Raw genomic sequence first — 23,605 nt, forward strand, 5'->3', positions numbered from 1 at the left:
ACCAACATCCCCCCCCCCCGCCGGGCCGCCCCCACAAACAATAATTAAAATATTCTATTTTACATATTTTCTATACGCCACAAAACATTTTTTTTTTTTTTTTTTTTTTTTTTTTTTTTTTTTTTTTTTTTTTTTTGTGGAAGTGTCGGCACACGATTCCTTACCAGAACTATAGCACCGGACGGCTAAGTATTGTCCAATAGAACAATATGTGTATTAGTGATTAAGTACTGTCATTGACGACAAGTGTATAGGAAAGCCTCTGGGAGTGTCAGATGATGTATCACAGTCTGCTTCCCTGGATGGGGATAGGCTTGGCCAATAGAAATATGCGGGTTGCCGGCTGCCCCCTCTCACCCGACTGCGCCGTTAATGTCGGTTTCTCTCTTTTACTTCCTTTGTAAGTAGGTCAATATCACTCGCCATGCCTCTATTTGCTGGGAATAGCCTCCGGACATAGGCTTCTTTCCGCAGACAAGCTGCACACTTAGTATTGATGGTTGTTACCGTGTTATTAGACCCGCCCCAATGAGCATGTGTGTTTTTAACTCAGAGTGAAGGACTGTATGCTTACAGAGCGTGTGGAGCACGGTAGAGACCTGGGCCATGGCGAAGAGGTAGCTTTAGGTGGATATCTTGGGTTGGGTACGTGGTAGGTGGATGCGTAAGTTCGAGGAGTAAGAGCGTGAGAAGATCTAGACTCGGACATTTCAACGGATAATTATAGTAAAGCATTTCTCTAGCAGCGGGAAGCCTGAGGTTTGCATGGTATTTTATATTCATGAATTGCTTGGCTTTGAGTGAGCGTATATTCGTACCCTGTTCTTGTTCTCTAATACGAGAGCATACAGATTCTAACAAGCACGATGGTTCGGAAGAACCAAGTGCGTTTGCTTCCAACCGTTCTTTTTTTTTCACGATCAAAATGATAGATTCGTTCCCTAACAAGTTTAATTGATAGGATTCCATTTTTTCATAGTAAATTTACGTCTAACAATGGAGATATGATGCTAACGTCGTCTATCTGAGGCTTCGAACTTGAAGATGGCAACAGCTGCCAGAACGCCTTGGAATCAAAACCCACCTGAAAAACAATCTCTTTGATCCTCGAAACGAGCCGAACAAGTTTCCAGTGCAAAGGAAAGTAGATTTTTAGATTGCCCCGTTTGTTTATTCTCTTGTCATTTTCTCGCATTGTTCATTAAAGTCAGTTGGAGCCCGGGGGTAAAGATGTGGCGAGAATAGGTATAATCGGACAGAGCATTGAAAGCAACACATCGTAATGCTTGTTTCTTATGTACCTACTTATTTAATAATATTTTTATTCTACCTGCACATTTATGCATACTTAAAGTAAAGCAGGTGCCTATATATCATCGGTTGATATTGGAAGCATCGCCCGCAACTAGTATTACTCATAGCTTCCCTTATAGCTGCCTAACTACAGGTAGGTACTATTTGAACCTGAGAACGTGTATTTTAATGGAAGTTTATACTACCAAGCTTTCGTACAACCTGAGCTGTCGATGTAATATAGTTTACACTATCCTCTTACAGTTAGTTAGATATCTCAATGCATGTCAAAGGGCCGGAACCCCATTTATTTCTCATCTAGCGACTATATGATTGGCTGATATCCAACTCAACGAATCAACAGTTTCTCCTGCATATTAAGCTTTTAGCGTCATGTCGCTCAACTTTCTTTAATTTTTTTTTTCTTCTTCTCAACTTCTCTCGAATATTCTTAACCAAGCATTCGGTCTACAGCATCTATAGTGTGCAGGCAGGAGTCACGGCGAATATCAACGCCTATCCAGGGTCTCATTCTAAGTAAGCAAGTCCGACAATAAACAAGCAAATCTTGTTAAAACTCTTCGAGTTCGTGGCTTGAAAAGGCTGGTAGCACGCGCTTCCATTGCTTCACAGTCGAAGTATGGCCGACGACAATACTTATGAGAGGGGTAAGAACCCCGTCGTGACCGGAACCAATCATGAAGCAGGCACTCAGCTAGAAGGCGGCCAGCCTACTCCCTCGGAGTATGATATCGAGAGAATAGAGGCCGTTTACAGGAAGTTAGATCTTCGCATCATTCCACGTAAGATCATACACACATTATTTCCTTAAACCATTTCCTTGGCTAATTACATCGTAGCCTTCTGGATCTTATACTTTCTCTGCTCCGCCATCCGCTCCAATATCGGGTTGGCGCAGACGATGAATTCAGACGTTGGTCACGATTTGGTGACGATGCTGGGGCTTTCATCTAACGATGTCTCCACTGCTTTGGCCCTCTTCTATGTCTCTTATGTCATCTTCGACTGCCCTTCCAATCTCATCATGAGCAAGCTGAGCCCTCGGGTTTGGATGGCTAGAATCGTCTTTGCTGTGGGTGTAATAGGGGCTTGCTTTACCGCCGTCCAGGCTGCTTGGAGCTTGAAGTAAGTTCACCATCACCTTTTTTTTTTTTTAATTGGGGTTGGCCTAAGTGCTAATACCTGGTGTAAGGCTTTTACGATTTTTACTTGGTGTGGTAATTGCTGGCATGTGGCCTGGAATGTCCTATTACTTGACTCTTTTCTACCCTCCTTCACGGACAGGCAAGCGAATCGGAATGTATTTTACGGCTTCGCAAGTATCCGCCGCTGTTGTGGGCTTAGTATCAGCGGGTTTCCAATTGATGGACGGTGCTGGTGGTTTGGTCGGCTTCCAATGGATGTTTCTTATCTATGGGCTCCTTGCTGTCCTCCTTGGCTGGACATTACTTTGGTGGTTACCCGAACGCCCATTGCCGCCTGGTGAACGAAGGGAGCGCTCGAGTTTCATGAAATGGCTTCCTCCGACCCCTGAAGCTCTGACTGGTGAAGATGCGCTAGTTCACTACGAAGATCTTAAGAGGGTCTACCACACGAGGCCCTGGACTCTCAGAGATTTAGGTTATGTCCTGATTGACTGGAGGCTTTGGCCGCTTACTATCATGTATTTCGGCGTGGTAGGAGTAGGGATCGGCACGCAACTTTATGGCACAGTGATCATTCGTGGTATCAACTCATCATTCACCGGGGTGCAACTCAGTCTTCTCTTCGCCCCTATTTGGATCGTAAGTCCGCGCTCACATGATATTTTACTTCTCACATTCTAACTTCGATAGATGGACTTTTTTGCGATTCTACTTGTTACTCCTATCTCGGATCGATTCCACCGTTTACGCCCCTTATTTTTCTCATGCGCTGTATGTATCCAGATTGCTGGGCTTCTCACCACCACCTTCGCCCCTACCTGGAGGCCTTGGGCGAGGTATGGGGGTCTTCTAATGGTGGGCTTCGGCCTCGGTCCGACGGTTCCCATCTGCATGACCTGGACCAATGAGATATTTCAACAGCGTCACGGCGAGGTTGGTGTTGCTGCCGCATCGGCATTGGTATCAGGCCTTGGAAATCTCGGAAGTATTACGACTACCTATGCCCTTTACACTGGTTGGCCCGCGGACGCTGCCCCCGGGCCGCATCAATATCGGCGAAGCAACTTGGTCATGATTGGTATACTGTGCGCCAGCATCTTAAGCAGCTTCATCATGTTTGTTGCCCTGAAATTCGTCGGTAACAAGCCCAGCAATAAAATTGGCAGCAGTGGAAGCTCCAAAATTGACGGTTTGGATGGCTTTCAAGACGGCGCGGCCCGCCGCGAACTTGAGCAACGCGGTTTTGGTCGCATGTGGTGGTGGAAAAGGGACTAACTTCTATGCACTACGATACTCCGGAAACAGGCCACCCCCCCGCTGTGATCTTCAACAACTAGCAGTTCAGCCGTCAAAGACTACTTACCTTTCCTAATCTGGGTAGTTCAACCTGCCATTCTCAATTTTCGTTTCACCTTTACCCAATTTTATTACGACTTCTTGGTACGACACACGCCCATTGGACGTTCGATACGCGCATCATACGAAGGATTTTACTTCTAATGGCGAAAGTGCCGTTGCGCCATCGCTAGGATTGGCGGATTTGGATGGAAGACGGGAAGGGCGAGAATGCTGGAACGCTATCGTTTCACTCCCGTTTTGGTGGGCAGGTGGCGCACACGGAGGTTTATTTTTTCATGCTTTTTTTTGGGGAGAATTCTTCTTGTTTTCTTGGTGTTGGCGCACGCATATGATACCCCATCTGTGTTTTGTATACGCTGTCATTCGAGAACCTCAACCAAAGACTCGCCGGCGACAGTGCTTCTACGCCATCGCTTGGGACGGCGTGTTGCAGCCGAGGCGGGACTGGCGACAATGCTTCTGCGCTATCGTTTGGGAACTCGTCTCGTGGGCATTGCTTACACACGTTTCTTCGAGTACTTGGAATCTTCATCGTAGGATAAAGAGGAATAAGAGGTAGCTTGGTTCTTCACTCGCTACCTTACTATTATACATTACTAGGCAAATACTTTTTCAGCCTTACACATACATTATCATGATCCCTTCACGCCCTTCCATCCTGGTGCGATTGAAAATGTCCCCCTTTAAACGCCGTTATTGTGCAATATGGCACGATATCATCATCAAATTGCAATCTTCGTGACCAAACAACGATTTTCAGCTTACGTTAAACCCCAGATTTGTTCCCCTTATTCATAGAGAATTCAGGCCCTAGGGGTTCCAAAGCGCGAGCTTCTCGTGGTTTAATGAACATGGGTTCGGTAAACTCTAGGTACTCTTTGTAGTACGGCTTAGTTATTTGGTGCTATGACGCGAGTCAGATTCTTTTCTTGAGGGCAATGGAGACAGACGATGGAGACTAACCTCTAGGAACCATTGCACATCCTTTGACCTATCGTTTAGTTAATACATACTCCGAACCCTTACACAGACAGTAAACGAAAATCCAGGGCAGAAGCATACCAATTCTCCACCCAGCTGAGCTTCCCAGGCTCTTCCGCAGACTTGTAAACTTCGAAGAAAAGGCACTCGGGCTCGGCAGTCACGACGTCGAAGACGGGTTTGAACGAAGCTAGGAACTTTTCGACGTTCTCGGGCGCGATGTGCACGGTAACGTGGAGGCTGAAGCCCTTTGATGAGGGTGTCGTCATCTTGCCCACTGTTGCCGCACTATCGTGCATTTGTTCCTCCTGTATTTCGATATTGGTTGCTTCTGCTGCTGCTGCTGCTGCTGGAGACGATGATTTGGGAGACTCGGCCTCGGTATTGATAGGCGTGACAACGATATGGTTGGACTGTCCCTTCTCGGACTTATTTTCGGGGTTCTCCCCTTTCTTGCTGCCGCGGCGGCTGAGGGGGGTGCTGCTGTTTCGCCAATGCTTGAGCATCGAGCTTTTGATATTGAGAGCCATGTTGGATTAGGTAGATTTAGGTAGGTTAGGTATATGTGAGAGATTGTTGAATAGCCCGAGAAGTTATTATATTTCTTAAGTGAGTCTACTACTTATATGACAGGACGTTTATTCAAACTTCTAAGACGCATTGAAGTCATATACGCTCGGTATATATGCTGCTAAATACTACGTTGGAGAGAAACCCTTGCCGACATAAAGACCCAAAGGAGAAGACGGAGTCGCGGAGTGCCAAGGAATTAGATATGAGGTACCTTTGGCATTTTGTCCGCAAGGCCAGCCAAGCTGAGCTTACACTTACACTCACACTCGTGCCCTCACGCTCCAGATCTCGAACTAGGAATAGCAATGCGTAGCGGATTGTGGAGCACCGCTACCGAATAATTCCATTCTGCAAGGGACTAATTTTTTTTTCCTCAGCGGCCTGGGACTTCTGTAACTTGGCTTCCTTGAAGATCCCCATGCGTGTTTCTTTTATTCAAACTCCAACGTGTCTATCACCCCTGGTCCCGCATTTTCCTTCGTCTTCATCGCGATTTGTGATCAAGGTAGGTTAGGTAAATTTCTATACTAGGTCTAAGTACATAGAAACTAAGTAAGAAGATATACTAACTATGCGTTCGATAGATAGGTATGTTGAAGAGTTAGCTAGCTAGCTAGCTAGCATTGATCCCACGTGGCAATGTCTTGTTTCAATTCGCTAAAACATACCAAATATAAACGAATCAAGGAAACATTCGACGCTAGAATTACTACCCAGGTAGATAGGTTGCTCCTTATTCGCGATTTGTGCTTTGCGACAAAGCCAAAAAGAACCCGTTTGGTTTTTTTCCAAAAGTCCCGTTCTTCCTCATACGTCGATTCCGGTCTAACCTGATATATCCAAAGCTCGACGGGCGCACCATGGTAGGTATTGTACAATAGGTAGTGTACGCATATCCCACCATTCCGAGTAGCAACTTGGAAACCTTAATTGAATTTAAAAAAAAAAGTCCTTTACGAGAGCCGCATAAGTGGCACCTACATAAGGCCACGATTTCTTCAAGCGGGAACGTGCTTCCATGTTACGTACCTCCTATGCCTCTTTCGTCGGGGACTTTTGTGTTGATAGGTAAGGTACCTCCCACCCAACTTGATGACAACGATGCGGGATGGTGCATAAGGTAAACCGTATTCACGGGTCAAAGCTTTGCAAACGGGGTCTCCAAGTTTGACACATTAACGTCCGTTAGGGTAAGTTTATCTTTCTAGATCGACGGAAAGAAGAAAGAAAGATTATAAGATTACCTTAGTGATATTATCCCTTCCAAATACCAACATTTCCCATGCAAAATGAATCCTGGTGCAGTACACACGTATGGTAGGATAATTGAAAATTGGAAACCTGCCTCTGGGAAAAAAAAAAAAAAAAAGGGGGGGGGGGATATTCGTTGGGTTCGAATCACTTCATAGGAAGATAGTGACAACCGCAGCTCAGTATGCAAACAGACAGACTCTGAACCGAAGGTTTCAACTTCTCCTGGTGCCCAGGTTTCGTTTCAATTTCAAATACGAATTTGGTATATACAGCAGAGATCTATGTTTAGAGCTTAAATCCCCATCTACGAAGGTTATGCTATAACAATGACAGATTCAACCAATTTAGTCAGATACTCCCATTCGACCGCTCCCATCTGAATCCCTTAGGCACCTAAGGTACCTAGGATTTCTCACTTCCCCTGCCTCTTCGCCAACGCAGCATCCACGATCCCACCCGCCAGCGCCTCGATGCTCGTCTTCATATCCAGCAGCTCCTGCATGCTGATCTTGGCCCCGAGCGCCTGGTGGAACCAGTTCCGCAGTTCCGCCGCGATCAGGCTGTCGACGCCGTGCTCGGCCACGGGCTTCGCCGGGTGGATGTTCGAGATGTCCACGAACAGCATCTCCGCCACCGTCGTCGAGATGGCCTCTACCACGAACTTGGCCGTTTCCGAGCGCTGGGAGGCTCCTCCTCCGGAGATGCCCGCGTCGAATTGTCGCCGCACCCACCCCACCGATAGTTTGCCCGTGCTGTCGTCTTCGCCGTCCTGAGCCGCTGCAGCGGCTGCGTCTAAGGAGTTGCCCGTGCGTAGGTCTCGTCGCGCGTCTTCGAATGCACGGATTATAAGCGAGACGCGTCCATCCTCGTACCAACGAGGCGTGCTATTCCTGACCGCACGGCCTGCGCTCTCCTCCTCTTGCTCGCGCTCCATAGCCGCCATCGCAGCTGGATCCAGGCAAGTAAGGATATTCGAGGCAGAAAGAGGGTCCTCTGTTTGGCCAACCCAACTCTCTCCATCGCTTGCGTTTTCATTTCTCGCTATGCCGTCTTTCAGGAACGCCGGCTCTAGACAGGCAAGGAACTCCGCTTCGGAAAGCGTAAGCACCTTGTTCCGTGCAAACATGTCCACCGTGATCGGGTCTTGACCCAGCTCGCCGATACCCTTGACGAATCCTAGCGAAATACTTGTTGCGGGCAGCCCGAGTCGCCGGCGGTACCTCGCAAACGCGTCCTGGAATGCGTTGGCGGCCGTGTACGCGCTCTGCGTGGCTAATGCGCAGATAGACTCTAGCGAGGTAACCATGACGAAAAAGTCCAGTTGTCCGGGGGGGAGGGACAAGGTGATTTCGTGCAAGTTTTTGGTCCCCTGGACCTTGGCGGCGAGGCTGTCGCGCCATCGCTGGGCTGTTATTTTATCGAAGGAGATATCGAGGTAGGATACCGCGGCGTGGATAATACCTTTGAGCGGGATGCCGGGTGAGACGGATGCGATGTGCTCTATGAGGCGTGTTACCTGGGACTTGTCGCTAATATCGCAGGCCAACGGCTGGATACTAATACCACGCTCGGTGAGCGTGCTTATAAGATTCCGAGCTGCCGAGGAGATTTCCTCGATCCCGCGCCTCGTCACGACTACTAGATTTCGGGCTCCCCGCTGGCACATCCACCTAATAATCGACCTACCCAAACCACCTAGTCCCCCGACCACGATGTGATATGCCTTAGGGTCGAACCTGACACGTGGTTGGGACGGTGCTGGGAGCATTTTCACTAATGCCTGCGGGTCCTGGTATGTTACTACCAGCTTACCGACATGTTTGCCCTTAGAGAACTTTAGCAAGACCTGGTCCAGTTTGGATATATCGGTAGCTGAGAATGGGCGAACCGGCCCGATGAGGCCATCCCGATAATAGGCATGGACGGCTCGCATTAACTCGCCGCTGAGCGCGGGATCAGCATCGAGGATAAGCGATAGGTCAAACGAGGAGAAATTGCAACCCTTGGCAAACAGATCCATCCCTAGATCCTTGGAATCCTGCACATCGGTACGTCCAACATCAACTAGATGGCCCAGAGGCGCCAGCGCCTGGACGGACGCACGAAGTATGTCTCCCCGACCCGTGCTAAGTATAGCATCGAAGCCACGGCCGTCGGGTGTCAAACGAAGAAGCTTTTTGTCTAGGGCCAACGTGCCGTCTCTCGATGAGACGGTAATGACATGCGATTGTGGCAGGTTCATTTCGTGGATTAAGAAATCCGCCTTTTCAGGAGCACCCACCATGGCAAAGACCTCGGCACCCTTTGCCTGCGCAAGCTGAATGGCTGCGAGCCCGAGGCCGCCGCTGGCGGACTGGATAAGGACCCTGTGTCCTCTCCCCAGGCGAGCAAGGTGGTCGAACGCGTATACGGCCGTCATGTACACCAAGGGCATGGTCGCGGCTTCGGTCAAGTCGTCTTGCGCATCCAACTTCTGCGCAAAAGCGGCAGGGACACGCGTGTAATTCCCGAATTGGCCGCGGCCCATGCCATACACGCGGTCACCGACGCGGAATAAATCGGCCGCATCCGTACCAACGGCTGTCACAGTGCCAGCGTATTCGGATGACAGATTGTTGGCGTCGAAGCGGCCTGACGAGACGGCCAAGTCTTTCCAGTTTACACCCACCGCCGCTACTTTGACGTCGATGTAGTTTGAGGGTATCGGGTCTGATAATTCTGCGTAGGGCTTAAAGTAAAGAGAGCTGAGTAGGCCGGGTTTGGAAAATGCTGCGCAGATAGGACCTTGGCTCTCCAGTGGGTGCAGCGACAGGTCATCGCCGTGGCGTTCCGGATTATTCCTAGGAAGTATTTCGGCGTACGAATGGAGAGTATCATCAGGTACAGCCCGGCTAACCCATAGACAGCCATCCTGCCAGACATATTCGTAGTCATTTACCCGAGGGCTCTCGCTCTCTTCGTCACCCTCGGATACATCTGGCGGCGGGAAAAGTTGGTTCGCAACGCAGCGGGCGAGATCCTCAGATTCATACCGCGCAGGGTCGAGATCCTCGACGGGAATATCGATCGATACAAACCTCCCCGCTGGGTTCTCCGTCCCAATTGTTCGTAGCAGTCCAGGTATTAATGCTCCTTCTGGGTTCTGACCTTTTGAAAATCCGCAGAAAGTCAAACAGATCAGGGTCGTTGCATTCCGTGCAAGATGCTGAAACGCGGCAAGTCGACTCCCTTCGGTGTCGAGAAGAAGGTCCTTCTCGCCGTCTAAGAAGAGTACCACGTGAGAGTCCGGTGATACCACATCCGGCGCTTGGTCGATCTGCGCAATTTGAGGTAGTATCCCAAGTTGCTCTAAATTCTGGCACAGCGTGCTAAGAAGCAACGGATCATGCTCGAGGCTATGGAGCAGTGTGACCTTGACACCTGCCGAGTTTCTGTTTTTCTTTTCGTCCTTTTTCTCTTCGCCATCGCTTTCTACAGCCGTGGAGACCACGGTGCTGATCGAATTATTTGGGCGAGGGTAGTCATCCAGCACCAGTTCAGTACCGGAGAACCCCGTCTCTTTGAGGGCCTTATCCCACGTTTCCAAGCTCACAAAGGCACCGTTAATCCTACCATCGGATACTCCGTCCCAAAACCCAGTCAGTACACCCGTGAAAAGCCCAATGGCCACGCTATCTGTCTTGGTCGACTCCAGCAAAACAAGCTTTCCTCCCGGCTTGAGAAGTTTACGGCAATTCTTAAGCGTCTCAAAAATGTTGGCAGTGGCATGCAACACCTGTGAAGCTAAGACGACATCGTACAGAGGCTGGTAGCCCTGCGTGGCGGGATCCGTACTAACGTCCAGGATAGAGTAAGTGATGTCGCGGAAACCAGCCATAAACCCTTGTGCCGCGGCGAAGAAACCCGTCGAGACATCGGTGAAGACATACTCGCGGTACCGCTTAATACCGTTAGGACCCGTAAGCGCCTTCATAGCAACACGCGTGGCACCACCTGTTCCGGCACCGACCTCCAGGATGCGCAGGTGTGGGTTCGCGTGAGCCAAACCATCCAAGACTCGCGAGAGCTGTGGGTATGCGCTTGTCATAAATATCCCGCGCTTGTATGCCGCCGACAGAAGATTAATATGGTCATCATCGTGAATTAAGACGTCAATACCCGTCTGGCGTTCATAGAGGATATCGGCCATGTTGTCGTGTAATCGTTTAAGTATCTGGGACTCTGTGATCTCCTTAGTCTCGAGGTGGAGCTGGTTAATTATTTCATGCCGCTCCTGGGAAGACACCTGTCTAGCCTTCGCTATCTCAGATGTAAGTTCAGCGTCTTCGGCACGCCGCTTAATCCACGCAAAATAGTGACCAATATTCCCCGATGGTGTAGGGACTCCGTTGGCCCCGTCATTACTCTTCGCAAACGTCTCATACACGTCCGCAAGGATATAATAAGCCATCGTGTTCACCTTCTCGATGGATACGATCCGGTCCACATTTTCCCTAGGCGGAGGGAACAGCGTACGACACGACTGATAGTTTACGGAGCGGAAATCGGGTTTCCATACCATACGCGCAAAGGGGGTACTAAATGCGCGCTGTGCACCATGGCTATTTTTGCCGCCGCCCACTTGCGTCTCGCTGGTATAGCTGATGCATCGTAGTTTCTCGATGTCGAGAATCACGTCGCCGTTTAGGTCTAGCATCTGCAACTGGTTCACGCACGCGCCCCTGAGACCGCGGAATTCACCCCGTGCAACGGCAATAGCGGTGTCACTGCCTTCATCGTCGATGCGATTCTTGATATAGAGCCGAGAAAAGTGAACTGGTATGAAAGCAGTTGTAGTAGTTTCGACACAGCCCCCGTAGCAGGAAATGAGACCCAGCTGAAAGGTGCCATCAAGGGCTGCTGGGTGGAGTGCGTATCTAGACTCGCCGCCCTTGACCGTACCTGCTGTTGTTTTCAGTGCTACGGTCGCAGAGGCAAGCTTCTTGTCCGGATCGGCGCTGATATTGGTGAGTGGCCGAAATGTCGGACCGTACCCGAGCCCTATTGCCCCGAAGGTTTTATACCACGACCGTGCATCACTTACACGGGTGTCCATGGACTCCACATCAATCTTCTCGGGCTTATCGTATGAAGTTCCGGTTTCAATCTTCACAATTCCAGTACAGTGTTCGATCCACACGCTATCAGCAGAATTGACATCAGTCCGGCCGGCCGAACTAATAGAGAAGCTTGCCCATGAAGCCGATGCCGTTGAGGTAGCGCCGAGCTCCATACTCAACATGACTTCGACGCCTTGGTCATCTTCCGGTAGCCTTAACGCCGTGTTGATAGACACGTTGCGTAGCGCGTAACCTGTCGGTTTCGGACCAGGCTCAGGAGATTCCTCGTAAATACGTAGTGCGGCCTCTATGGCCATGGCGATATACCCGGCAGCAGGGAAAACGGCGTCTGGAGACACGATTAGATCATACAGCAGTAAAGATGGGCAATAATACTATTTACCTGGTAATAATCGATGATCACCTAGCCAAGGTAGGTCCTTGATACGTAACACATTTCGCCACTGGGGTCTTAATTTGGCAACTCCAGGGACCTTGGAGCCGAGCAGGTCGTGTCGCGGGACTTTTCGGAGGCGGTAGTCTTTGCTTGCACGGCTTTCGTAGTAGTTTATTGGTCCATACGCATACTGATAGGGTGGAAGATCGATAGCCGTACGCCCATGTACAAGAGCAGACTTGCTTTCGTTGTCGCCGTCGACTGCATTGACAGCAACCAAGTCAACCTTGGCGTTCAAACAATAGAGTCCCCCGACCAGCTGCAGTATTGATTTACGAGCGTCTTCACCCCTCTTCAAAGCCGAACCTGCGTATGCAATCTGGGTTTGGCCCATACTCTTCAAGATCTGCTCCAGCGGTCCTTTTAATGCCGAATGGGGTCCAATCTCGATCAGCGCTTTGATGGGATCAGAACCAGGCATAGAATTTCCGTCTAGTCGGACCAGATTTGAAATAGCTTGGGAAAAGCGGACTGGGGACTCGAGATTGGCTCGCCAGTACGCAGCACTATCTAAGATACTCGACGGTGGATTCTTGTCAGGGGTAACGGATGACACCCACGGAACACGAGGATACCGTTTTGCTTCGTCGACTAATCCAATATTCCGTACGTGTATGAAACCGCTGAAAAGCATCTCTTCGTATTCCTGACCTAGTACAGTCATGTGATGCGAATGGTACGCCATACCACCGGTTCTCAAGACGCGATTGAAAATCCCGTCGCTGCTCAAGCGCATAGCTAGCTTCTCGACAGCCAGCGCATCTCCAGACAGAGTGATGCTTCCGGGGGAATTGATAGCAGCAATCTGGATTCGATCGTTTTCGTCATCTCCGTCGGGGAGATATCCCGAATCCCGAAGCTCGTCTGGCCCCACGCCTACGGCCAGCATAGCCCCTTTCAGCTTGCCATTCATGATGGCTTGGCCGCGCAGATACGCCGCTACGATGGCGTCTGCGGCCGTAGCGTGTCCCGAGGCATAAGCGGCGGCTATCTCGCCCGAGGAATGGCCAGCCACGGCGACGGGGCGCACAGACCAGGAGGCGAGCAGGTCGACTAGGCCGATCTGGACAGCTGTGCACACGGTCTGGGACACGCTGGGTATCTGGATAATGGCTGGTCCGCAGTTCCCCTTGAGTACATCTGCAATCGACCATGCAGACAGGGGTGTCGGTAAGGATCTCAGAACGTCATCGAGATGCTCAATGGCGGCGCGGAATACGCCGTACTCGAAGAGTTGCGAACCCATCTTGTGCCATTGAGCACCTTGGCCGGTAAATACGAAGGCCACATTGGCGGGGTTCTGAGACTGCCGATGAGATGAACTCGTGTGAACGTCCGTCTTGCTATCTCCGTTCAATAATCCTGGCGCGAGGCGTTCTCTGCTCACAATACGGACGGCCCTATACGGTAAGTTGGAGCGTTTCGCGCTAAGTGTGTAAGCTACGTCGGCGAGTTGGTGTTGATATATATCAAGTAGAAGAGCGTCGATGTTCAGCTTGAGTGAGGACTCGTTATGCGCCGAGAAAGGGAGCAGCACAAGTTCTCGAGTGGTTGCACTGGTCGTTCCTATCATGCTCGGGGTGTTGGTAACAGGGTCATGGGTTCGCTTTTGCCGTTTCTGTACTCCATTTCCGTTCTTATTATGACCGTTACTGGCAGATCCGTTAATGTGATGAACCGTTTTGACAGCATTATTGCCATTCACGGGTTTATCGAGAGAGTTTCCGTTGAGGGAGTGCCCGTTCGGTTTGAAATCCAAGCCCATGCGGATGCTGGGGCCTACCTGATCGAAAGAGAGGAGGCTAACGTGGTCAATAATGCAGTGGGCATTGGCCCCCCCAAAACCGAACGAATTGATGCTAGCCCTGCGAGGCCTGTGTTCGGGCCAGGGCATGACTTCGCGGACGACATCTACTCTGGCTGTCGTAAAATCGATATTCGGGTTTAATACTTTGACGCCGATACTTGGAGGGATTTCGCCTGCTTCTAAGGAGAGCACTATCTTCATGACGGCGGCAAGAGCACTGGCCGCTTCGGTATGGCCCATGTTAGTTTTAACACTGCCGACGAATAGAGGCCCAGGGGTGTCTGCCTGTGGTTCCCTCTCGGAAGAGAAGACCTGGCTGATAGCTTCCAGCTCAATAGGATCCCCTACTTGTGTACCCGTACCATGGCACTCGACGTACGTGGTGTCCGAAAACGGGAGCCCGGCGCTACTATACGCCTTGCGTATAACAGCCTCCTGTCCAGCAGCACTGGGGCGCGTGATCCCACTAGTGCGGCCGTTAGCATTCACAGCAGTGCCCCTGATCACGGCGCGAATAGGCGACTCGCTAGCAACCGCCTTTGATAGACGCTTAAGGTAAAGCGCTGCGAACCCTTCACCGCGCGCATATCCATCGGCTGATGCGTCAAATGTACGACATCTCGAGTTAGGGGAGAGAACTCCAAGTTTATCGAGGGCGAGGTGTAGGGTGGGATCCGCGATCCAATTCGACGCTGCTACGATAGCCGAATCACAATCCCCATTACGGATTGCACTAACAGCTAGATGCAAGGCGTACATGGACGAAGAACAAGCTGTGTCAACAGTAACGCTGTTCGGATTTCAACAATTAGCAACTACGGAAACTTATAGGATAAAGGAGCAAAATCGACGCGATGAAGAATTACATACCTCGGTCCATGAAGATCAAATATATGGCTGATTCGATTTGCCAATATACTCGGACTTGCCCCTGAAGCCGAATAAGACTTGGCATAATCCCAGTCGCGCGCCTGAATCACCCAATGGTCTAACACAAAGTTTCCAACGAAAACACCCGTGTTCGACCCAGCGACGGAAGACCATGTCTCGCCGGCGTTTTCAAATGCCTCGTACACAACCTCGAGCAGCTTACGCTGCGACGGGTCGAACGTCTCGGCTTCGCGCCCTGTGATGCCGAAGAAGGAGTTGTCGAACAGCCGCGGGTCGCCATCAACCAGGAATCCGCCCTGCGCAGCGGTAGTGCCAGGCCGCACTGAATTAGGGTGATGGAACCCCGCGGCCGAAAAGGATCGCGGCGTGGACGCGGAATCAAAGGAGCGGAAGCCATAGCCGCTGTTTCGCAAGAAAGACCACATCTGGCGGGGCGAGTCCACGCCACCGGGCCACCGACAGCCTAAACATGATTAGCTTCTCTTAAACGCTTGGATAATGCCTTAGGAATCAGATTCCGGAGGTCAAGTATGAACTCACCCATGCCTGCGATCGCCACAGGCTCAGCATTCGGCTTTCGCTCTCCATTGGTACTCATTGGGGTCGCCATGATGCCGTTATAACTCAAACAACGAAGTAGGTCAAAAAGTATGAGAATTGGTGTTGATTCTCGAAGAGTCCTGTGGTCTTATTTACGTTGTTTCCAACAAGTATCACTTAGCAAGCGCGGATTCTTTGTGCTTTTGCTCTCTGATGGAAGGGTTTTCATGCGTCCGTAATCTTGCTTTTATAAGTAAGCATGATGGCGCTTGTTCGTAGTAATTCGCGAGATACTACCCAGTATACCAACGCCAAGTGAGAGGGTACACCAAAGGCCGGATAGGCACAATAGACGTATTTTCCTATCATGAATGGACATATGACTTACATAGCTCCATTTCGAGCGACCCTCTGTCATGCAAGGCCTGGGTCATGATATAGGTGACATAAAAATCGTATCATTATGGAAGCTGATGAAACCCAAGATCATCGAGGCTTCCCTTTTCTTCTTTCTGCAGAAAACATCTGTGAAAAGATAAGGATGCAGCGAAGTCCTTCAAGGTCTATCACATTGCTATACCTCAGGAGGTATGTTTTCTCTCAGGTTACGCGAACCCCTCAAAAATCAGGCAGATAGCCTATAGCTTCAAACACCTTGCAGACGTCTATCGGAAGTCCTCAGGGGCAAGTACGAAGTTCGCGGGGAGGTCTCGCGATAGTTTACAGTCCTGTGTGATAATACTGCCGCTTTAAAGATCGCTTTCAACTTCGACTTCTTCGCTTAATACCACCAGATGGAGATATTTCCTGGAAGGAATACGCGAAAGAGAAAAAGAACTTTTGCTTGTGCCGAAGGGGGCAGGCTAATTAAGTGTATGTCACTGGCCCCCTATATTCAGGCAAAGATAGGGGGGCATTCTACAAGGTATGGTAGTACCTTAACAACTTCGCCTCGATCTTCCATCTGTGGATAATGCTATTAGTTAGTTTACAAATAACTTCAAACTTGTGACAACGTGCTTTGGAGAGATGCTTAAAGCAGCCTCGGGGTCGAGCGTTAGTATTGAGACGCATCTATTCGAATTAAGATTAGAAGTCATACTCTATGAGTGCATTAGGTGGTAGATATCCAACGCGATTGGCGTGTCTTAATTGCATGGCGGTCTATTTTCCCGTCTCGAGTGTTAATACGATCATATTGGCTAACCAAGACGGGAAGCATCTATATATGTTGGGAGTAAGTGCGAAGTGTGCCGGTTTTTTGACGCCTCCTTGTGCCACGCATGAGGGCGGATAGGTACCTTAAATTACCCATGTCGGCTCGATATGCAGGACTTTGCCTCTTTCGTCTTACGATGGGTTCCAGACAGCCTCTCCGAAGCCCGACGTTCCCGGTATTTAGTTGAGAGAGGAGATAGGTGATATAGTACCGACAATCTTCAACCCTACAACTCTACTTGCCCTCTCCAAGCACTCCACCTTTCTCAGCGATCAGCTCAGTTCTAACTTACTAGGTAGTAGTATACTGAAAACATGGCAAGCATCACTTCCGCCATTAATACGGAGAAGTGGGGTAAGGAGACAGAGAAGCATTTCGGCGCTATCTACGACGGAGTATGGGACAGGGACATGTATGTGGACGATATCCCATGGGAAAACGGTCGGTTCCGTGAGCTACTAGAGAATTATAGCAAGATACCTCCAAGCGAGGTCGAGGCGGAGATTTCCCGGATTGTAAGATGAGAGCCTACTTCTCCTCAACCACCAATTACCCCTTAACCCGATATTAGCTGTCTTTTTCTAATCCGTGCCTATGTCTTTTCAATAGCGGGACAAGGCTTGGAACGTCGCAAAGTACCCATGCATCGGTTTTTTCGCCTACCTACGTCTTAACGAATTCGACGATAGCGAACCGGAGATGCATAAGGCCGTCGAGAGGCTCAAAGCCCCTGGTTCGAAAGACGCGTTCCTTGAGATTGGCGGCTTCATATGCCACACGATACGATGGCTCACCTACATAGGGGTCGACTCGGAGCGCCTGTACGGGACGGACTTACATGACGAGTTCCTCGAGCTAGGCTACAAGCAGTTCCGCGACCGCTCGACGTCGAAAGCTACCTTCGTCGCGGGGGACATACTGCTCCCGGACGAGGAGTATGCAGCAAGTCCCCTGGCGCAGACGTTCAACGGGAAGATGTCCGTGATCCACGCATCCAACTTCTTCCACCTGTTTAGCTGGGAGTCGCAGCTGGTCATCTGCGAGCGCATCGTGCGCTTTTTCAAACCCGGTCTAGGCGCGGCAGGCGACCCAGCCGTGCTGTTCGGGTACCATAGATGCAGCGATAGTCCAGGAGAGACGGACAAGTTCAGAATATACTTGCATAGCGAGGCGACGTTCCAGTCGCTGTGGGACGAGGTGGGAAAGAGGACGGCTACGTCTTGGAAGGTGACCATGGAGCCGCTGCCGATACCCATTCTAACGTCACATGTCTTCGGCAGAGAAGCGAAGGCGATGCGTTACGTTGTGAGACAAGTCGTAGTCGGTTAAGTTTAGGGGGGTCAGGGGTGAAATATAGGGTAACGAAGCCACATGTACTACCTAAATACTAAATGGGTCATATCGCAACGTTTCTCATCCAATATAGAAGTCTACAGCTGAAGAATCAGATATCATCGTACGAGTTTCGAACCCTCATGTTAATACGTGAATATGAAAGTGGTCTAGCGCTTATATCAGCAAAAGTAAAGGCATTGATGTATACCAATCTAATCTTCTGGTAATCGTGCATTGTCTGACTTCTGGGTTATCTGACGGCGTCAAGAGGTGACGTTTTCAGTCTCCGGCATCAGGCCAGATCAGTCTCATTTGTCGTTACACTACCTACAACATGGAATTCAAGAATTACTGACATTGGACATTCATAAATCCGCGAGGCTCTACCAATATGCAGTCTTGTTATACCGTGGTATTTAATAAACCTTTGGTGGCGTGTGTAGTTGAATTTAGGTAGTGAGGGCGAGAGAACGGTCGGATATTAGTCTCACTACATCGGTGATACCCGCAAAATACGACCCTACTTCCTCCAAATTACAGTCGCCGACGATAAGATGCTAAACTACCTTATTTTTTTCCGATAGCCTATGCCGAATTTACATATCAGTTTTGTTCTTCATTTAAGTTGATGCTTAGCGAAGAAACGAATGATACCATAGCACCAGAAAAGGTAGCATGATACCTTCCCATTCGTTCTCAAACCGGGTGTTGCCAAGATATACTGCAATGAAAGGGATACCGGAAGAGGATATTGTTATAGAAGTGGAGGAGCTGAGTTGCTGCAACTTTCTGTCAAAACCGCAGGGTTATCCAGGCGATCACAGGGAGATAGAAGTAGGATGGGTGAATTCGAAGTCGCAATGGAAATTCTTTCATATCCCGAGCATTAATTACGAATACCGAAGGTTATACCATTCATTTCACATGTTTGGGGAAGGGTAAATTGATCAAAGGTATCGTTCTAATATAATAAAACTGTGTGGGTTTCATCAGGCTTGCCAAGCCAATGGGGATATATACAGATTTATGAATGATGAAGCCATATTCAAAGAGGTTAGCAATCCTTTAAGACTGTAACTGTCACCCTGAAAAGTGAGACTTTTTGATATCAGTGACGGCTAAAAAGTAACGTCGAGGATGCCTACCGTGCCTGAGAAGAGCTGGAACTGGTAGATAGCTGACACGTTCTGAATTCTTCGAAAAAACCATAACCCCCCCAACTATAAGATAATATGGCTTTTCATCCATTCTTCTCCCAATTCTAACCACGCTCATCAGCAATCTTCTCACTGGTGAGGTCTTGCCCTCCCGGAATCAGCTAGACCGAAACACAGATTCCAGGTACCACCTAACGGGCCTCAGGAGACATATCGCACTTCTTCTTCCTGTACATATCGGGCCTTCTAGGGAAAAGCTCGTGGGCAACCGGGTCTCTTGACTTGACCTCCGCATCCGCCAGAAGAAAATCCATGGTCGTCGGGGTTTTGGGCTCCTGCACGTTGGTTTGCCGGCAGGGATGAGGGAGCAGACCCGGCTTATTCGCTGCAAGCGGGTTCAATTCTCTTTCATCCGCTTCGGGAAGATAGATTTCTATTCCGTCCTGGTATATCTTCAAGTATGATCCCGAGGTAGCAGAGCCTTTTCCCAGCTCGAAAAGGCTGCGGCTGGATCCGCTACTGGGGCCTGGGAAAGTAAGAGCATTTGGAGTTGGTGCTGTATTTTGGAGAGAGGTAGACTTGGTGGAAATACAACGCAACAGATACATCTTCATACTTACAGTTAACAGGAAGTGATGCTTATATGTATGTTAAATTACTATAACAGAATCATTCTTTCCACCTATCATATGAAATTTGGCTTTGGGCGAATATACATGGAGAATAGTAAATCTTATTACTCAGTTGTTACTTTATATTCTTTATCACCAGAATAAAGAAATTGATCATAGTCCTCATTTTAGAAAGTATCACAATCTACCTACCTATCTGACCCATGAGTGGCAAACTCATCCTCCCTTAATAGGTACCTACAGTTCTCAATTAGTCAAATCTCAAGTCGATAGGGCAACACAGGTTCATAACGCATAGAGTTAGGTACCTATTTAAGATATCTCATTAATAAAGTATTCAAAAGGTCACTTATCACAGGCCATCTTATAATTCTATCGCATATATTATTTCCAGAAAACGAAATGCAACAGCCAGATACTGAACATTGGATGATGTTCATATGATATGAAGGATTCAGTACCGGGCCGACACTAATTCCGCGTATAAACCCTAGCAAAAATATTCGAGCCCACAAAGGCTCGTTTCTCAACCACTCTGACCACTAAACCCGGAGCTAACTCCAAGAAGGAAAACAGAAGAGGCAGAAAAATAAAATAAAAATAGGGTTGCTAATCCCAGTGAACTGGGAAGCATCAGGAATTGAGCCCGATGCGGGGGTCGAACCTTGGAGGTGATGTTAGCCAGATATGATCGTAAGAGAGAGATATATATACGAATCTCAACTTACCCGCAACCTTGAGATTAAGAGTCTCACGCTCTACCGATTGAGCTAACCGGGCCGACTAATGGAGATGATGGTGTACCATCTCGTCGGATGTTGATGGAATGACCCATGGTAAACTCCCGCTATAAGTGAACCGGGCAGTGGGTTGCTTAAGAGGTACCTAAAGTAGTGTGCAGAAACTAGGACTAAAATCTTCGGTATTAGGTAGAGGTCGGCTACCTCTATCCCATTGGTGAGGTTCGTGTGTATACATGGTACTGTACTGTACTCTATTAAAAGCCTTTACCTGTACGTAACTTGGTATGGATTGTGATGAAATACGGAATGAAAAGATGGTCAACTTTAGGGACAGTCTAAAGTCTTTGATCGGACGATTTCGCTCTGTGTGGCTTAGATACTTGATATTTTACTAATTTTTATGACTTGTCATGGCCCCAATCCAGGCAGCAGAAAAACACTTGCATAAACACACAAGTGAGCTAGCTCATTTAACCATATCCTCGCCATGCTAGTGGTGTGAAGCTTACCTGAAGAGGTACGAAAGCATGCAAGATGGCTAAGGATAAAGGCTAGGAACCCATAGACGAAGAATAACCCATCAACAATCAGCACTCGGTTTTGAATACGCTTTATATTAAGTTCAATTGCATCATGTCTTAGTTTATCGGATATACCCTAGGTAGGTGCCTAGTCAGCCGTGAGGTCATACCACTCGGCATCTAGGCAATGGCTATTCGTGCAACCACTCGACGAGGACAGCTCACCTAACATCAGGTATTTAACATGCTATTGACGTAAGAAAATCAATGTCCTCGTCCTCTGCCCCTTCCGCGACCTCGTCCACCCCGCCCACCTCGGTTGAAATGACCACCCCTACCGCCTGAACCGCCTGAACCGCCTTTACTAGGCGACTGATTGTAGGCTGGCGGACGCGGAGGTAAAGATGTGGGCGCAGATGGTAAGGATCCTTGGTATCCATTCCTCTGATAGGGTGGCGGCGGTCCTGGCGGAAGAGGTGGTTGCCAAGAAGCCCCATTGCCTTGACTATACGGCGACGGAGGCGGAGGCGAAAATTCTGCCTCGTTCCGACGCCTGTAACTCTGGTCGTTACTACGACGCGGCCGGCCATTATTACCACTCTGTCCCAAAGACCCGATATTGCTTGCTATTCTAATCTGACCTCGGGGTTCAGACTTTTTGACGGGCGCGTGAACAAACTCGTCCTCTGACTCGTCACTAGAGACGAAATGAGTGTGAGTTTGCCTTTTAGCCCTTCCCAGAATGTGGAAATCTTCCTTCTGCTCTACACCTACCCAAGCGATAGCAATATTCTCGCTATTCTGGTCCATGTAAAGAAGGCGATTGGCCTGTGACCATGTCGTTTTTCCTGTCACCTTATCTCCCCTATCCGGTAATCCACACTCCGGCCCGTAGTGGCCTGCGGCGCCGCAAGTGTAACAGAATGATGGCACATCTTTGACTTTGTTGATGACACTAGCAATTGGAGCGAAGCTCCTCCATATTTCAGAGCACCCTTCTTCTGCATGCTCAGCACCACATATTGCACAACCGTCTTGCTCATCCAATGTGAGGGCAAGTTTCTCCCCACAGCTTGCGCTGCTATGCCCTAATTGACGACATTTGGAGCATCTTTGCTTTGTGGGACAGCCAAACAAAGAGTGCTCCCGACTGCCGCAGAATTTACATTTGCGTTGTGGACATTCATGAGCACGATGCCCAATTCCAGAACAGGATAGACAGTACTGAGCGGGATCCTCTGCCCATGGGAAATATCTTCGCTGTTCTCGCAGTTCGTCCTCTTCATCTAGTACCCGCTCCTCTCGTTTATCTGCAACGGGGAGAGTATCTTGGCTAGGCTCGTTGGCTGGAGCAACTTTACTATCTTTGGAATTTCTGCGTGTTGCTGGCTTGGCTTTCCGTGTTCGGAACTGTCTGATTTTTTTCTCAATTAAACCTTCGAGGCCAGGGTCATCTATGGCTTTCTGAGCTGAACTTGTAGCAGCGTCAGCATGCTTTTTAGTGCCCTTGAAGAGCTTATCTCCTCCTTTGCGGTTAATGTGATTGCTGAGCCCTTCTCGGATTATTTTAGTAGATACGTGATCAAGCGCCTTTTCATTTGCTCCGAGAAACGCATTAACCCAGGTCTGAATTCTGTCGTAGCAGAAGGCCGCTGTATGAACAGAATGCTTCTTAGCTCGAAACGTTATATGGGGGAGATACCAGGTGCTTCCATCGACAGTGAATGTGACGCGTGGTTCATCATCAATCGATTCAATGGGCGGCACATAATCTCTGTCCTGTTCATCGTCATCGTCGTCGGCTTCCTCTCTTTCGCCACCACCGCCATCTTGACCGCGCTGCGAAGAAGGGGGAAATAATTGCGCAGCTGGCTTTCCAAATGACGTTCTTGCGCCTAGACTCAAACCTTGATTCCACCCCGAATGCTGAACAGGCTTATCGCCAGTCTTATCGATGAAGAAAGGTTGGTCCGGTTCATTAGATTCCTGAGGCTTAGCCATGGGGCTACCAATTTCACCATCCTCGGAAGGCTCATGCGTAACGTTGTCAGGGGCAGGTGTTTTAACATGTACTGGGCTATTTGGACTCGACTCTACTATTTCGCCGTCGTCCAAATCCGAATCATGACCGCTATCAGAACCATCCCTTCTCCGTTTCTTCAATGCTGGTAATGAAGTATCGTCCAGGTGATCCTCATCGTCGGATGGGGACAAACCCTTCAATTGCTCACCATAGTCGAGCGGACGTTTTTGGTTTGATAGGCTACCAGGAGTACCAATGTTGCCCTGGCCAGCGTTGGGGGTGGGTGCCTCGGTAGCGCCGCTCATCACAGTTTAGTGGAGAGCTGCGACAATAAAGAGTAATGGGTGATGGGTGATGCCGTGGTTGTGAGAAGAGGAAAAGAAGATTGAAACCCACAAGGCGTAGAATACTATACTATGTACGTACGTACGTCGTGTGGTGGGGGGGGGGGGGGGGGGGGCGGCAAAAAAAAAAGTAAATAATTTTGGAACAAATTTTTAAAAAAAAATACCTACCGTTTCATTGCCCCCCCCCCCCGTTATTTGGGGGCCGTAG

The 23,605-nt window shown here is 49.2% G+C and overlaps 5 protein-coding genes and 1 pseudogene across 6 annotated transcripts; 2 read left to right on the forward strand and 4 right to left on the reverse strand.

The window, feature by feature from the left end:
• Window positions 1-1,933: 1,933 nt before the first annotated feature.
• F4812DRAFT_459143 (MFS general substrate transporter) lies at window positions 1,934-3,734 on the forward strand (the record flags this gene model as incomplete). Its single annotated transcript, XM_047937489.1, has 4 exons — window positions 1,934-2,096; window positions 2,154-2,439; window positions 2,507-3,098; window positions 3,150-3,734. 4 exons carry the CDS (start codon window positions 1,934-1,936, stop codon window positions 3,732-3,734), a joined length of 1,626 nt encoding a protein of 541 aa, XP_047790174.1.
• An 850-nt stretch (window positions 3,735-4,584) lies between these two features.
• F4812DRAFT_459144 (uncharacterized protein) lies at window positions 4,585-5,329 on the reverse strand (the record flags this gene model as incomplete). Its single annotated transcript, XM_047937490.1, has 3 exons — window positions 4,585-4,722; window positions 4,782-4,809; window positions 4,881-5,329. 3 exons carry the CDS (start codon window positions 5,327-5,329, stop codon window positions 4,585-4,587), a joined length of 615 nt encoding a protein of 204 aa, XP_047790175.1.
• A 1,709-nt stretch (window positions 5,330-7,038) lies between these two features.
• F4812DRAFT_471220 (uncharacterized protein) lies at window positions 7,039-15,490 on the reverse strand (the record flags this gene model as incomplete). The annotated part of the gene is made up of 4 exons (XM_047939068.1): window positions 7,039-12,074; window positions 12,129-14,779; window positions 14,860-15,343; window positions 15,421-15,490. 4 exons carry the CDS (start codon window positions 15,488-15,490, stop codon window positions 7,039-7,041), a joined length of 8,241 nt encoding a protein of 2,746 aa, XP_047790176.1.
• Window positions 15,491-16,779: 1,289 nt separating this feature from the next.
• Window positions 16,780-18,102, forward strand: F4812DRAFT_427875 (uncharacterized protein). Its single transcript, XM_047934139.1, has 2 exons — window positions 16,780-17,154; window positions 17,249-18,102. Exons 1-2 carry the CDS (start codon window positions 16,954-16,956, stop codon window positions 17,966-17,968), a joined length of 921 nt encoding a protein of 306 aa, XP_047790177.1. The 5' UTR covers window positions 16,780-16,953; the 3' UTR covers window positions 17,969-18,102.
• Window positions 18,103-20,406: 2,304 nt separating this feature from the next.
• F4812DRAFT_t87 lies at window positions 20,407-20,543 on the reverse strand (annotated as a pseudogene). Its single transcript has one exon. The product of its transcript is annotated as a tRNA-OTHER (tRNA).
• Window positions 20,544-21,100: 557 nt separating this feature from the next.
• F4812DRAFT_427879 (uncharacterized protein) lies at window positions 21,101-23,488 on the reverse strand. The gene has a single exon (XM_047934140.1). The coding sequence runs from the start codon at window positions 23,353-23,355 to the stop codon at window positions 21,292-21,294; it is 2,064 nt and encodes a 687-aa protein (XP_047790178.1). The 5' UTR covers window positions 23,356-23,488; the 3' UTR covers window positions 21,101-21,291.
• Window positions 23,489-23,605: the final 117 nt, after the last annotated feature.

This window comes from Daldinia caldariorum (genome assembly GCF_022478825.1).
Source record: "Daldinia caldariorum strain CBS 122874 unplaced genomic scaffold F4812scaffold_8, whole genome shotgun sequence".
NCBI classification, from domain to species: Eukaryota; Fungi; Ascomycota; class Sordariomycetes; order Xylariales; family Hypoxylaceae; genus Daldinia; species Daldinia caldariorum.

Excerpts from the sequence above, each read along its gene's own strand:
- F4812DRAFT_427875 (XM_047934139.1), top strand. The coding sequence starts at position 16,954 with ATGGCAAGCATCACTTCCGCCATTAATACGGAGAAGTGGGGTAAGGAG. Across the intron at positions 17,155-17,248 it reads AGGCGGAGATTTCCCGGATT|CGGGACAAGGCTTGGAACGT; the intron begins GTAAGATGAGAG and ends TCTTTTCAATAG.
- F4812DRAFT_427879 (XM_047934140.1), bottom strand. The coding sequence starts at position 23,355 with ATGAGCGGCGCTACCGAGGCACCCACCCCCAACGCTGGCCAGGGCAAC.